The sequence below is a fragment of the Gorilla gorilla genome, chromosome 3 (assembly GCF_029281585.2).
Source record: "Gorilla gorilla gorilla isolate KB3781 chromosome 3, NHGRI_mGorGor1-v2.1_pri, whole genome shotgun sequence".
Classification (NCBI taxonomy): Eukaryota; Metazoa; Chordata; class Mammalia; order Primates; family Hominidae; genus Gorilla; species Gorilla gorilla.
Genome location: NC_073227.2, coordinates 23,785,106 through 23,799,191, shown reverse-complemented (window position 1 = coordinate 23,799,191; position 14,086 = coordinate 23,785,106). Strand labels below are relative to the sequence as shown.

The following is a 14,086-nucleotide window of genomic DNA, read 5'->3' as shown; positions in this document are numbered from 1 at the left end:
CTACAAAACTAGTTCCTGATGCCAAAAGGGGACTGCTGCTCTAGAGTACACAAATTCTAGTCTTTCAGTAACTTCTTATAGATGTCTCAAAGTTGTAGAAATTTTATCTCTAAAATTGTCAACATTTATGTTGCCAAAATGTATTGGGGAACAAAAAATTTGAAGTGCACTTAAATTTCTTCAATTTAGGGCTATACTTCAAAGGAAGTTGTATAATACAGTTCAGTTTTATGCAAAAGCAGTACAACATGAGATCCAGAAGTAGAATTAATACCTGTGATAATATATGCTTGTTTCATACTACCTATGATGTATTTGAGAGATTATGCAGCATACATAGATTGTAAATTCCATGAGGGCAGAGACTATGTTTATTTCACTTATAGCCAGAATTTAGTACAGCATCTGGTATGTGGTAAGTGACCAAGAAGTACATACTCAATAAATAATAATTTGCCATGCCTTACAAAGCCCACAAATTAAGGAATATATCATTTCTAATTATAATATAGAATGTAATTTTGGTATTTTTCATGAACAAAACCAAGAAGTTTTACAGTAATACTGGGAGGGTAAATCAGCATTAAGACATCTGAAGTGTTACTTTTAAATTTTTTGTGTAATTAATTTTTTGTTAACTTCTGAACCTTGAGAAAATTGAACCAGGAAGAAAAAATACTTCAAAATTTAGCTCATATTACTAAACAGCCAATTAGATTTTTATGGCTAATGAATGTTGCAATTTAAAATTATGCAAGTCAGTTAGCTAATATTTCATGAAGTCAGCTCAAGTTACTAAATCTGTGAAGAAGAACTACTCACATCAGATGTGCTCCAGAGGTCACAGATACCACCAAATGAGACAGTGTCAGGCAAGAAGGGAATCAAGGACACATATCGAGCCACCAGTTCCTGTATAATCAAAATGAGCTTTACAAAAATAATTTCTAATAAAACAGAATGCTGCATCCCCTACCTCATTTCTTAAATCTCAAATATTACAAACATTTACATGTACAAAATGAAACTAATGCTCACTAAATATTGTATTAATATCATCTCCATCCTCACCAAACATCCTATATGGAAGGTTATTGTTATTACCCATTCTTTACAGATGAAGAAACTGTGTCCCTTTGACAGGTCTTTTTTTATTTTCTTTCATTTCGCACTACTTTACTTTCTGATATAAAAAGACTTTCTAGAATCATCTTGAATTTTCACTTGGCCCAGTCTTGAAAGCAGTAATTTCTCTAAGGAGCCCTGGTTGAGAGGGTAATAGTACTTGGGAACCAAGACATGTGGTTCCCAATAGTACTTGGGAACCAAGACATGTGGTTCCCAATAGTACTTGGGAACCAAAACAGAGTGAGGTTTCAATGCATTTACACAATGTATAATGTTGAAATCAGCGTAATTGGCATATCCATCACTTTAAACATTTATCATTTCTTTGCGGTGATAATATTCGAAATCCTCTCTTCTAGTTAGCTGGAAATATACTATACATTATTATTAACTGTATTCATCATACTGTGTAATAGAACACCAGAACTTATTCTTCCTAACTGTAACTTTGTACCTGTTGAACAGCCTCTCTCCATCTGCACTCCTGCCTTCCCTCCCCAGCCTCTAGTAAACACTATTCTACTCTCTACTTTGAGATAAACTTTTAGTTTCCACATATGCATGAGATCATATTGTCTCTGTCCTTCTGTCCTGGCTTATTTCACTTAACATGCCCACCAGCTTCACCCATGTTGTCGCAAATGACAGAATTTCATTCTGTTTTGTGGTTGATTGGCATTCCATTGTGTATATATACCACATTTTCTTTATTCATTCATCCATAGATGGGTACTTTGCTTGATTCCATATCTTGGCTATTGTGAATAGCACTGCAATACACGTGTGAGTGCAGATACTTCTTCGATATACTGATTTCATTTCCTTTGGATATATACCTAGTAATGGGATTGCCAGATCACATTGTAGTTCTGATTTTAATTTGTGAGGACCCTCTATACTGTTTTTCAATATTGGCTGTATTAATTTACATTCCTACCAACTGTGTATAAGAGTTCCTCTTTCTTCAGACCCTTGCCAGCATTTGTCATTTTTTGTCTTTCTGAAAAGAGCCATTTTAACTGGAGTGAGGTGGTGTCTCATGGTTTTGATTTGCATTTCTCTGATGATTAGTGATGTTGAACATTTTTTCATTTGTTTGTTGGACATTTGTCTTCTTTTGAGAAATACCAATTCAGCTCTTTTGCTAATTTTTAAATCAAACTATTTGGGGTTTTCTGCTATGGAGTTGTTTGAGTTCCTTACGTATTCTAGATTTTAACCCCTTGTTAGACACAGCTTGCAAATACTATCTCCTATTCTGTGTAGGTTGTCTCTTGACTCTATTGATTGTTTCCTTTGCTGTGCAGAAGCTTTTTAGATTGATGTAATCTCATTTGTCTGTTTTTGCTTTAGTTGCCTGTGCTTTTGAGGTCTTATTAAAAAAAATGCCCTCCAAATTTCATGAAGTACTTCCCTTGTATTGTCTTTTAATAGTTTCATAGTTTCAGTTCTTACATTTAATTCATTAATCCTTTCAGAGTTGATTTTTGTATATGGTGAGTGATGGGGGCTCTAGTTTTATTTTTCTGCCTGTGGATGTCATTTTTCCGCCTGTGGATGTCATTTTTCCAGCACCATTTATTGACCAGACTGTCCTTTTTCCCAATGTGTGTTCTTGGTGCCTTAGTCAAAAATCAGTTGGCCATAAATGCATGGACTTATTTCTGGGTTTGCTATCCTCTTCCATTGGTCTATGTGGGTTTTTAGACCAGAGCCATGCTGTTTTAGTTACTACAGTAGTATATTTTGAAGACAGGTAGTGTGATACTTCCAGTTCTTTGTTCTTTTTACTCAAGGTTACATTGGCTATTTGGGATCTTTTGTTATTTCCATATGAATTTTAAGATTTTTTTTTCTATTTCTGTGAAGAATGTCTTGGTATTTTGATAGTGCATTGAATCTGTAGATTGCTTTGGGTAATATGGATATATTAACAATATTAATTCTTCCAATCCATGAACACAGGATATCTTTCCATTTATTTGTGCCTTCCTCAATTTCTTTCATCAGTGTTTGTAATTTTCTTTTCTTTTCTTTTTTTTTTTTTTTTTGAGGTGGAGTCTCGCTCTGTCACCCAGGCTGGAGTGTAGTGGCACGATGCTGGCTCACTGCAAGCTCCGCCTCCCAGGTTCACGCCATTCTCCTGCCTCAGCCTCCCGAGTAGCTGGGACTACAGGTGCCCGCCACCACGCCCGGCTAACTTTTTTTGTATTTTTAGTAGAGACGGGGTTACACCGTATTAGCCAGGATGGTCTAGATCTCCTGACCTCGTGATCCACCCGCCTCGGCCTCCCAAAGTGCTGGGATTACAGGCGTGAGCCACCACGCTGAGCCCAGTGTTTGTAATTTTCATTGCAGAGATCTTTCACCTCATTGGTTAAGTTTATCCCTTGGTATCTTATAAATTTTTGTAGCTATTGTATATGGGATTGCTTCTTGATTTTTTTAAGCTAGTTTATTATTGGTTTATAGAAACACTACTAAATTTTCTATGTTGATTTTGTTTCCTGCAACTTTACTAAACTTATTTATTAGTTCTAACAGTTTCTTGATGGGGTCTTTAGGGTTTTCTAAATTTATGATCATGTCACCTGCAGATGAGAACAACTTGACATCCTCCTTTCAAATCTGGATGCCCTTTATTTATTTCTTTTGCCTAATTGCTCTAGCTAGAACTTTCAGTACTATGTTGAATAGAGTTGGAGAAAGTGGGCATCCTTGTCTTGTTCCTGATCTTAGAGGAAAACTTTTCAACTTTTCACTGTTCAGTATGATGTTAGCTGTGGGTTTGTCATTTATGACCTTTATTGTGTTGAAATATGTTCCTCCTATACCCAATTCATTGAGTTTTTATCATGAGGGATGTTGAATTCCATTGAATTCTTTTTCACCATCTGTTGAAATGATCAAGTGGTTTTTGTCCTTGATTCTGTAAATGTGATATATCACACTTATTGATTTGCCTGTGTTGAACCATCCTTGTATCCCTGGAATGAGTCCCACTTGACCATGTTGCATTATTTTTTTAATATATTATTGAATTTTGTTTGGCAATATTTTGTTGAGGATTTTTAGAGCTATGTTTATCCTAGAATATAGACCTGTAGTTTTATTGTTGTTATGCCTCTGGTTTTGGTATCAGGATAATGCTGGCCCATAAAATGACTTTAACAGAGTTCCCTCTTCTTTAATTTTTTTTGGAATAGTTTGAGCAGAATTGATGTTAGTCCTTATTTAAATATTTGGTGGAATTTAGCAGTGAAACCATCAGGTCCTAGGCTTTTCTTTGGTAGGAGACTTTTCATTATAGCTTCAATCTCATTACTTGTTATTGTTCTGTTCAGGTATATTTCTTCATGATTCAGTCTTGGTAAGTTGTATATGTTCATGAATTTATTTGTTTCTTCCAAGTTTTATAATTTGGTTCATAGTTGTTCAAATAAGTCTCTTATAATCCTTTGCATTTCTGTGGTATCAGTTGCAGTGTCTCCTTTTTTATTTCTGATTTTATTTAAGTCATCTCTCTTTTTTCTTATTCCAGCTGAAGGTTTGTTGATTTTGTTTATCTTTTCTAAAAATCAGCTCTTTGTTGCATTGATCTTTTGCATTTTTAAGTCTTTATTTTGTTTATTTCTGCTCTTATTTTTATTATTTCTCCCCTTCTACTTAATTTGGGTTTAGATTCTGTGTGCTGTATTCCAAATAATTTCTTTGCTTGTGTGTTCTAGTTCAATAATTCTCTTTATATTTAACTGTATGTAATTTACCTCTTATTTAACTGTATTCAATGTTTTGTTTAACCTGTTTAATTTCTAATTTTAACTATTATATCTTTTATTGTTATAAGTTCCACTTGGTACTTTAAAAAATCTGCCTGTCAATTCCAATGCTCTATTGTTTTTTAATTATACTTTAAATTCCCCAAATTTCTTAAATATATTAAACATGTCTATTTTATATTTTACATCCAATAATTCTCCTGTCTGGAGTTACTATGGCCTGATTCTTCAGTTTGTTGTTTTTGTGAATGAACTCTTACCTTCTTTATGGTGACTGACTTCTTCATTGATGATCTTTCATTGTATGTTCATGTTGCTTGGAATTTTTTTCTGTGGAATTTTTTTGAGGCTGAGTTAGAAGGGCATTCTTCTAGGAATATTTGTGGTATTTATGTTTGCTTTCAACAGGGATCTAGGGGCATTACCAACAGGAAATACTTTCAACTAGATTTTCAGTTGAAGTTTTTTTGGGTTATACAGGTAGTATAAATTCCAGTCTCAAATGTGAGTAAATACAGAGTAGGGGTTAGAAAATTTTCTTTTTTTTTCTTCCATCCAAAGTCAAGACTGAGACAGGCAGTGTTCCTTCTTTAGACAGGGCATTTCCTAGTTTATCCATTGATGGTATTATCCTGAAGAGTCCCAACTCTGCATTTGAGTCTCTAATTCAGTCTTCCAGGCTGCTGTAGCCCCATGCATTATCCGTGTCTCCCACAGCCTTGTGGTCATTGAAACCCAGCTATAGTCATTAGGAATTATCAGATGACCTGAGAGCAAACACTATTTCAAGCTTTCGTCATTGTAGAATCTTCCTTTCTTATTTCTTGTCTCTTATATTTTCCCTATCACTTTACTTTCATTTCAGCCATGACTTATTAGATATTTTATTCATCACTCTTAAGTGTTCTCTACTGGGAGAAATTTTCTGTACATCTACTATGCTAGGTAGAATAGAAGTCCCTATTATTGTTTTCTATAAAAATTGAGTAATATAAAAAGCAAATGAAATGTAGAACACAAAGTGGGGTTTTTTGATACATCTATATCTACAAAAAGATATATCATTACCTTGTTTCTAAATTAGTATATTAGTGACTATTAGTAGCAATAACTTCCTATATTATCCACTCTCCAAAGGCAGTTATGGGTTATGGTATCCACGTAAAATTAGCCTGGTTAACATATGCCTTCTGATTCACACAAGTTTGTGATGGGTATGGTGCTCTGAAGCCAGAGAATGGTGCATACATATTTAATGGCCCAGTGTGGAAGTACTTTGGAATGATGGTCTAAATGCTGAAAATACTTAAATATTTGAAATAATTTTTGCTTAATTTGAACTCAGTGATGCATATAGTATTAGGCGTAATACTGGATAGTTATCTTAGTACAGTTGAATGTGTATAACTTCTGAAGTCAGAGGCATCAGTTCAAATCCTAACAAAGTGATTGAGAATACATAATGAAAACATGTTTATGTAATACATTTTGGAAGTGTAAAGCATTTTCCATATGTTAATTTTCCAGCATATGGAAACTGTCATCCCTGGTACCTTTAGACTTTTTTTTTTTTTTTGAGACAGAGTCTTGCTCTGTCACCCAGGCTAGAGTGCAATGACACAATTTTGGCTCACTGAAACCTCTGCCTCCCAGGTTCAAGCTATTTTTAGGCCTCAGCCTCCCGAGTAGCTGGGACTACAGGCATGCACCACCACACCAGGCTAATTTTTGTATTTCCAGTAGAGATGGGCTTTCGCCATGTTGGCCAGGCTAGTGTCAAACTCCTGGCCTCAAGTCATCTGCCCGCCTTGGCCTCCCAAAGTGCTGGGATTACAGGCATGAGCCACTGCCTGGCTGCCTTCAGACTTTTCTAAAGGAAGAAAACCTCATGTTAATAAAAATGTTTTAATCATTACTTTTGTCATTAATGATCTCGATATAGTTAACATCTTAAGCACTATGAAATATGGTAATTAAAGTGGCAATATATTGAAATGTGAAAACAGTTTTAGCACAGCACTTATTGACTATGAAATACTTACTGCAGTTGCCTGTAGATTATTGGGGTAGACATTAAGGAGCTCCTGAGGAGGGTTTAAAGGTTTGAGATAACGTGTGATAAAAACAGTTTTTCCGCTTATATCAATTACTGTTGTAAGGCACTGACGATTTGGAAACTTTAAGGCACATTCAGCTTGAAACTTCTCAGTTGCTTGAAGTAATTTCTCATCTTCCTGAGACTCAAACTTCAAAAAGAAAGACTTCATGGAGTTTATGTATGATTACAAGAGAGAAAGTACGTGTTCAGATTCCACAATCAACATGCAGGAAATGTATGGTTTGGGAATATGACTGACTCCTTACAAAGCTGTCATGTCCTGGTGTCCCTGCAGCTTTATTTAAATTAAATTTGTAGTTTGAAAATTAGACCGACTCATTAAATACTTAAAATATATTTGACAGGATTGAAATAAAGTAGCAGGTAAGCAGCCATATGGAAACTACTACATTTATAATCTATGAAAATTAAACTGCGATGTACTAATTCTGATTGATGGGGCTAGAATTAGGCAGTAGAGTTTTGTGTGTATTTTGATGGTGGTTTTAAGTGTGCAGGCTGGGGGGCGGCCTCAGAAAATCTAACATCTCATATGTAAATCTTAAGCAACTCATGTTAAATGGGCAGCAAATTTATGGATCTATATCAATGTGTTAAAATGTTTCAAGTCCATAAGCAGTGAAATAACTAATAGTAATGGATCTCAAAGGAAAAAAGAGGCAGAACTAGAAACATCAAATGTATAAGAATTATTTTAAATAACTGGTTGCTCATCTTGGTTCTCTGAGCCAAGATGAGCAAACAATTCCCAGACTTTTTTTTTTTTGAGACAGGGTCTTATTCTGTCACCTAGGCTGAAGTGCAGTGGCACAAACACAGCTTACTGTACCCTCAAACTCCTGGGCTCAAGTGATTCTCCCACTTTGGCCTCCTAAAGCAATGGGATTGCAGGCGTGAGCCACTACATCCAGCCACCAATTCCCAGACTTTTAAAAAGTAACTCAAAGCAGATGAAACAGAACGAATATAGATTTCCTTTACACACATATTGTCATTTCCCCCGCTAAAGCTGCTACTAACAAAAATAACATGAAAAAGAGTGGGTCTTTAAATATTTTTAAATTTTGTTTTGTATAAAAATATTTTCATAGTTGGTTACATTTTAAAGGATTTCAGAACAAATTGAAAATTTTATTTTAAAAATTAATTTTGGGGGCTGGGCACAGTGTCTCTCACACCTGCAATCCCAGCACTTTGAGAGGCTGAGACAAGAGGATCACCTGAGCTCAGGAGTTTGAGACCAGCCTGGGCAACATAATGGGACCCTGTCTATATTAAAAAAAACAAAACAAAACAAAAAAAACCAGGTGTAGTGATGCGTGCTTGTAGTCCTAGCTACTTGGGAGGCTAAGGTAGGGGGCTCACTTGAGCCTGGGAGGCAGAGGTTGCAGTGAGCTGAGGTTGAGCCACTGCACTCCAACCTGGGCAACAGAGTGAGACTCTGTTAAAAAAGAATAATAATTTTAAAACAGAATTTAGAGGCAGTGCTTGAAAATGTTTTTGACATTGTGATATATTTGTTTTCTCAGTCTTTCCCACAAAGTAAGATTCCTGACTTCAGGGATTTTGTTTTTTTATCTCCAGTGTGGAGAATACTACTTGGCACATAGTAAGTGTTTAACAAATGAGTGAATGAATGAGGCAATGGAAAACATTTCATTACTTTTTATGACCTCAAATAGAATCTTGATTATCCCAGTTGCTCTTGTCTGCCCCTTATATCGGGGCTGAACTGTGGCTTCTATTTCAGATTTGATTACTATACCCTAAGAAGTTGGAGTAGTGGTTGTAGGGGTTATTTAGGATGGAGACATCTCCAGAAGCCTCCTATATATTCTCATAAAATGTCCCTTGACATCTAAATCTTAACATCATCACAGTCATAACTGCCTACTGCTGAGCATAGTGCCAAGACATAGTAGCTACTTAATAAAAGTTACGATGAATATGTAACTAAGTGAAAGAGGTAAGCTCATACGGCTTTGGTGTAGGTGTATCACAGATTTCTAATGTAGAATGGTCAGTCCAGGAGTAATTGTAATTGTGGAAAAATGGAGAATTATAAAACAAGAATGATGTGCAAAAAAGGACACAGTTGAATTCATCTGTGTTCCTGTAAACTATTTCATTTACTCAGTCATCCAAGTTTTGAAAAATGTTGGGAGTCTGAAAAATTCCAGGCACTCTGGATAAATGAGTATGGAAGAATCCTCCAAAAGAACTTTTAGTCTACAGGGGAACATTAATAAGCAATCAGGGACTTGAGACCTACAGTGCTGTGGGAGCATTTAAGAGAGGCAGCTATAGGCACTGTCCAAAAGAACAACAACAATCTTGAATCAGTACTGATTATTGGCCTTCCAAGTTAAAAAAAAAAAAAAAAGTGTGTCTAAAGCTTTTTCTACCACTTTGATTGGAATGTTCTGTTGAGTCACTTGCCTCTATAAGCAGTCCTTCTTGAGGCTTGTGTTTGAATATTGCTTATGTACACCCAGCATACACATGGTAAGCATTTAGTCTTTAATACTTGTCTAGCCACCAAGATGCCATTTTATGGTGTGAAACAGGAATTTAAGGATTAGTAGTATGCTATGTTAGTGATCTAAGAAGTGCCAAGGAGAAGTTAAATACTGAAAGAATTTGGGTCATTTATGATGAAACAAATTAAGGTGGAGCTGACAAATTTCAGTTTGATTCAACAGAAAATTTGAAAGGTTCTTGACTGGCTCAATTCTTTGGCCTCTAATGTAAACATTTATAAAAAACTGAATGGGTGTATGTTGCCTTTGAAAAGCTACACTGGCCAGGTGCAGTGGCTCACACCTGTAATCTCAGCACTTTGGGAGGCTGACGCCAGAGGATCACTTGAGCCCAGGAGTTTGAAAGCAGCCTGGTCAACAAAAGGAGACCTCAACTCTACAAAAAAAAAAACAAAATTAGCTGTGCCTAGTGGCACATGCCTGTGGTCCCAGTACTTGGGAGGCTGAGGTAGGAGCATCACTTGGGCTGAAGAGGTCGAGGCTGCAGGAAGCTGTGATGGCACCACTGCACTCCAGCTGGGTGACAGAGCAAGACCCTCTCTCAAAAACAAAAACAACAACAAAAAAGAAAAGCTGTACTGAGACAGCCCCAACCCACCAGAAATAACTTTCAGAGATACACTGTAAGAAGCAGCTCGTGGGTTTTATAGATTTGCAAAGAGCAGAGCTAGCTCCCAGTATGCAGGTGACATTCAGACTGATGACTTCTTAGATTCAAAGCTAACTAACAGTCTTTCTGGTAAAATGAAATGGGCCAAAAGATAAGGCAGGACATTCCTCATGGAACTGGAGACATCTGTAATTCAATGCCCAGGCATTACACATACGTTAGGACATAACACCTGTCCCTCAGGTGGCAGTGGACAGAAGCAGCTAATTAAAGCCTAATAACTATTGACCAATAAAATAGTAAAACAAAATACTTAGTACCTTCTTAAGCATGTTACTCATCTATCAGAGGCAAGAAAGAAAGAAAGAAAAAGAAACAAGAGGCAGGCTTTAGTAACAGAAATAATCTTTAAAAAAACATTTTTAACAAGATCATGTAAGTGATATTAAAATAAGAGTTTCAGGAGTTTCTACCCATCTTTAAAAATTTTCCATTGGTAAATATGTTTAAAACATCCTATGGAATGGTTCCATATGGCACGGTGGTAGAGGAGAGACTAATCTGCTAATCCGGGAAGTATTGCTGTAAGTGAAAAAACAATTCCAGATTGTCGACCCTATAATTTTAGGATGAGACCTTCTCTTTCCTGAATTGTCTGCAAGTGAATCACTGAGCAGTGTTTTCTGCCACTGCCTCTTTTGGACATAAGGGTTCTGTCAATCAACATGCCTTCCTTATCAAACAGCCACAAAGAATCTGCCTTCCATAGGGGTTTTTTAAGCCCTCATTTTAGAGGTCTAAGATAAATGCTTTCTACAGCCACAGTGCGGTAGTGACCTGCCACCAAAGGCAGAATCTGACTGCCATTTAATAGCTTTAGGGAAGGAAGGCTGCAGGACTTGAGGACTGTGGTTCAGAGCCCTGGAGGCCTCTTTAAAGTCCTGCAGTAAGAAGTCAGGGCCCGTGAGGGATGCCTAGTGTGGAGGAGTCTTGGGCTTTCATCCTTTCTGCCAGGATAGACTGCTTTCACGTGTTTTAGAAACACACCCCCAAGGTGGGGTCCTAGCTGACTGCCTGTTCTTCTGTTACATACACATAGAAACAGCAAAATCATCTTTTGTCTGGAAGTATTTTTGTGTGTAAACATGTTTGTTGGCGTTCATTTGAATTTATATTATACATGAAGACAAACATTCAGAATATATTTTCCCTTTCTAAAATATTTTGAAATGCATATATCTAGAGAAGCACTGTTTTACTGACAAAATATACAATTAATTTAAATTTCAGTGCATTGCAGATGGGAGATAGTGATAATATTTTTCTCTGGGAACCAAATTGTAATACTGGAAAAAAAGGAGTATGTTTGTTTTTTTCCATCTCTATCTAAGTGTTAATTATAATGGATAGACTAGAGTAAGCACAATAACCTGTGCACTATAGGTTAGTAGTTAACAACTTATGCTTACATGTGAATGTAAGCTTGGAGGAATTTTTATTTGCTTTTCTAGCCTACTGTACTCCCAGTGCCTAAGAAATGTCTGTCACATAGAAGATGTGCAGTAAATATATGCTGAATATGTACAGTTTAGAGTCAGACAGACATGTGTTACCTCTGCCTATGTCACCCTGCATAAATTGAAGCTTATTTTCGTCTTCTGTAAGTTGGAGACCCCTTGTCCAAGACACCTATGCATATTCAGGTCAGAACATGCATCCAAGGTTTGACATAGTGCTAAGGACAGAGTACGGATTCAGTACATCATGGTGGTTGTTGTTGATGTTATTACTGTATTTGTTTACATATGAATAAGAGGTCACCATCAATACATTCTCCCAAATCCAGTGAGGGCAGTATGTATAAATGCTGTACAACTATGTTACAGGAAGACATTTATTTCTTAACACATTTATGCCTGAGGTTGCAATTTTTTGAATTTTTGCAATCAGACCTTGGAAATGACCTTGAGAGGTAGGATATAAATAACTCCCACATGCGTAGCATTCCAGTAATGGAACACTAGGCATAAATAGGTTTAATGAAGGTTCAGGGACAGTTGCTAACCAGTGAAAGTTCTGGAAACTCTTTTCTAGAGCTGTTTAAAAGCATACTTGTACATATATTTATTTCATGAAATGAATTGAGGTGACTCATGAAGGTCATCTAGTCTTGTGATCCTATGAATTGATTCAATGCATACCATAGCCAAGGATGTAAGATCAGACATGGAAATGTATTCTTGCCAATACTTGTCAAATAAAAGAGCAATCTGATTTTCTAGTTTGTGATATTTCATTTTCTTCACATTGAGAACATTCTTCTAGAAGTAGAGCATGTTTATATTTGTCTTGCTTTGACTAAAAGTCTTAAGTTTTAGGCAGAGCAAGATAAATATAAACATATTGCTGATTGACCCGATTACTGGTTCAGTGAAAGTACAAACCCACACATCTGTTTTCTCACCACCATTCTGTCTAAACTGAAAGAATAATAAATGGAGACTGAAGTAAGGAAGGCTCTGTTTGTGTAGGAAAAAGTTCATAAAAGTATAGCCTAGCAAGCATTTCTTGTGTTTTATCAACATAGACATGGGTTTCCAAACTATAAGTAGTTACCTTTTCTCGAATGGACTCTCCAGGAACCAGCTGGGGCTCAATGGTAATAAAGAGGGTAATGTAGGAGCCTTCACTTAAGCTTCGGACAGAATCAAAACCCCGCTCAAGAATCATATTTTGCTCCTTACTGTAGCCCAGAAGAACTGGGGGAATATCTATTTTAAATGTTCCATCAATCTGTGAAGAAAATATGACTTGGTAAACATCCTGATGCTTTTTCCAACAGAAGTTCAGAGGCAAGTGTCAACTCCTCATTGTTTAATAAATTGATCCAAAATTGCTCAGACTGGCATTCAAAGCCAATCCCATCTTTCTAATCTCATCTCTCTAAGCACTCGCCAGAAAGGGCTCTGTACTTCCTTGCCTTCTTTTCATTGTTTAGCAGAGGGTGTACTGAATATACAATTTGCTTAGGTTCAAATCTTGGTTTAAACGCAGTTTTGGGTTCAAAACTTGTTTTACAAATGAGGAATCTGAGGCTTCCTCATTAGTAAAAAGAGACAATAATAGTATCTACTTTGTGGGGTTGTTATGAGTAGTGAATGAATAGATATAAAACACTAAGAAAAATGTCCAGCATATGGTAAGCAATCAATAAATATTGGCTACTGGCCATTCCCCATTTCTAGAATGCCCAACTTCCCATCTCCATTTTTCAGAATTTTAATTATATTCCAAAGCTTAGATCAAATGTTATCTAAGGATACAGGAAAACAAGAGTATAAAAACTATGGCAGGCCAGGCACAGTGGCTCACGCCAGATATCCCAGCACTTTGGGAGGCCGAGGCAGGTAGAGCACTTGAGGTCAGGAGTTTGAGACAAGCCTGGCCAACATGGTGAAACTCCATCTTTACCAAAAATACAAAAATTAGCCAGGTGTGGTGGCACACGCCTGTGGTCCCAGCTACTTGGGAGGCTGACGCAGGACAATCGCTTGAACCTGGGAGGTGGAGGTTGCAGTGAGCCGAGATGGCGCCACTGCACTCCAGCCTGGACGACAGAACCAGACTCTGTCTCAAAAACGAAAACAAAAAACTATGGCATGGAAAGTACAGCTGAAATAACCGAGCTTGTTTGTTCTGTAAAATAGATGACACAGGAGGGAATGTGTGCCATTTTTGAAGATTTCAAGTATAAGGATTTAAGACAGGGTTTCTCAGCTTGGGCACTATGGTGGTTAAGTATCAACTTGATTGGACTGAAGGATACAAAGTATTGTTCCTGGGTGTGTCTGTGAGTGTGCTGCCAAGGGAGATTAACATTTGAGTCAGTGGACTGGGTGGGCACCCTCAA

At 36.8% G+C, this 14,086-nt stretch overlaps 1 protein-coding gene across 12 annotated transcripts in view; it reads right to left on the bottom strand.

Annotated features, from left to right (window-relative positions):
• CC2D2A (coiled-coil and C2 domain containing 2A) overlaps nucleotides 1-14,086 on the bottom strand; it is a 134,631-nt gene that overhangs the window by 14,508 nt on the left and 106,037 nt on the right. For 8 of the 12 annotated variants that reach the window (XM_055385686.2, XM_055385691.2, XM_063705211.1 and 5 more), the window contains 3 exons: nucleotides 12,793-12,969; nucleotides 6,950-7,153; nucleotides 823-912 (listed from right to left, as the gene is read on the bottom strand). In XM_055385686.2, the coding sequence (XP_055241661.2) occupies nucleotides 823-912; nucleotides 6,950-7,153; nucleotides 12,793-12,969 (471 nt within the window). Of the gene's footprint in view, nucleotides 1-822; nucleotides 913-6,949; nucleotides 7,154-10,496; nucleotides 10,518-12,792; nucleotides 12,970-14,086 lie in introns of all 12 variants that reach the window. The other 4 variants (XM_019025284.4, XM_055385690.2, XM_055385687.2 and 1 more) reach the window with 1 other exon arrangement.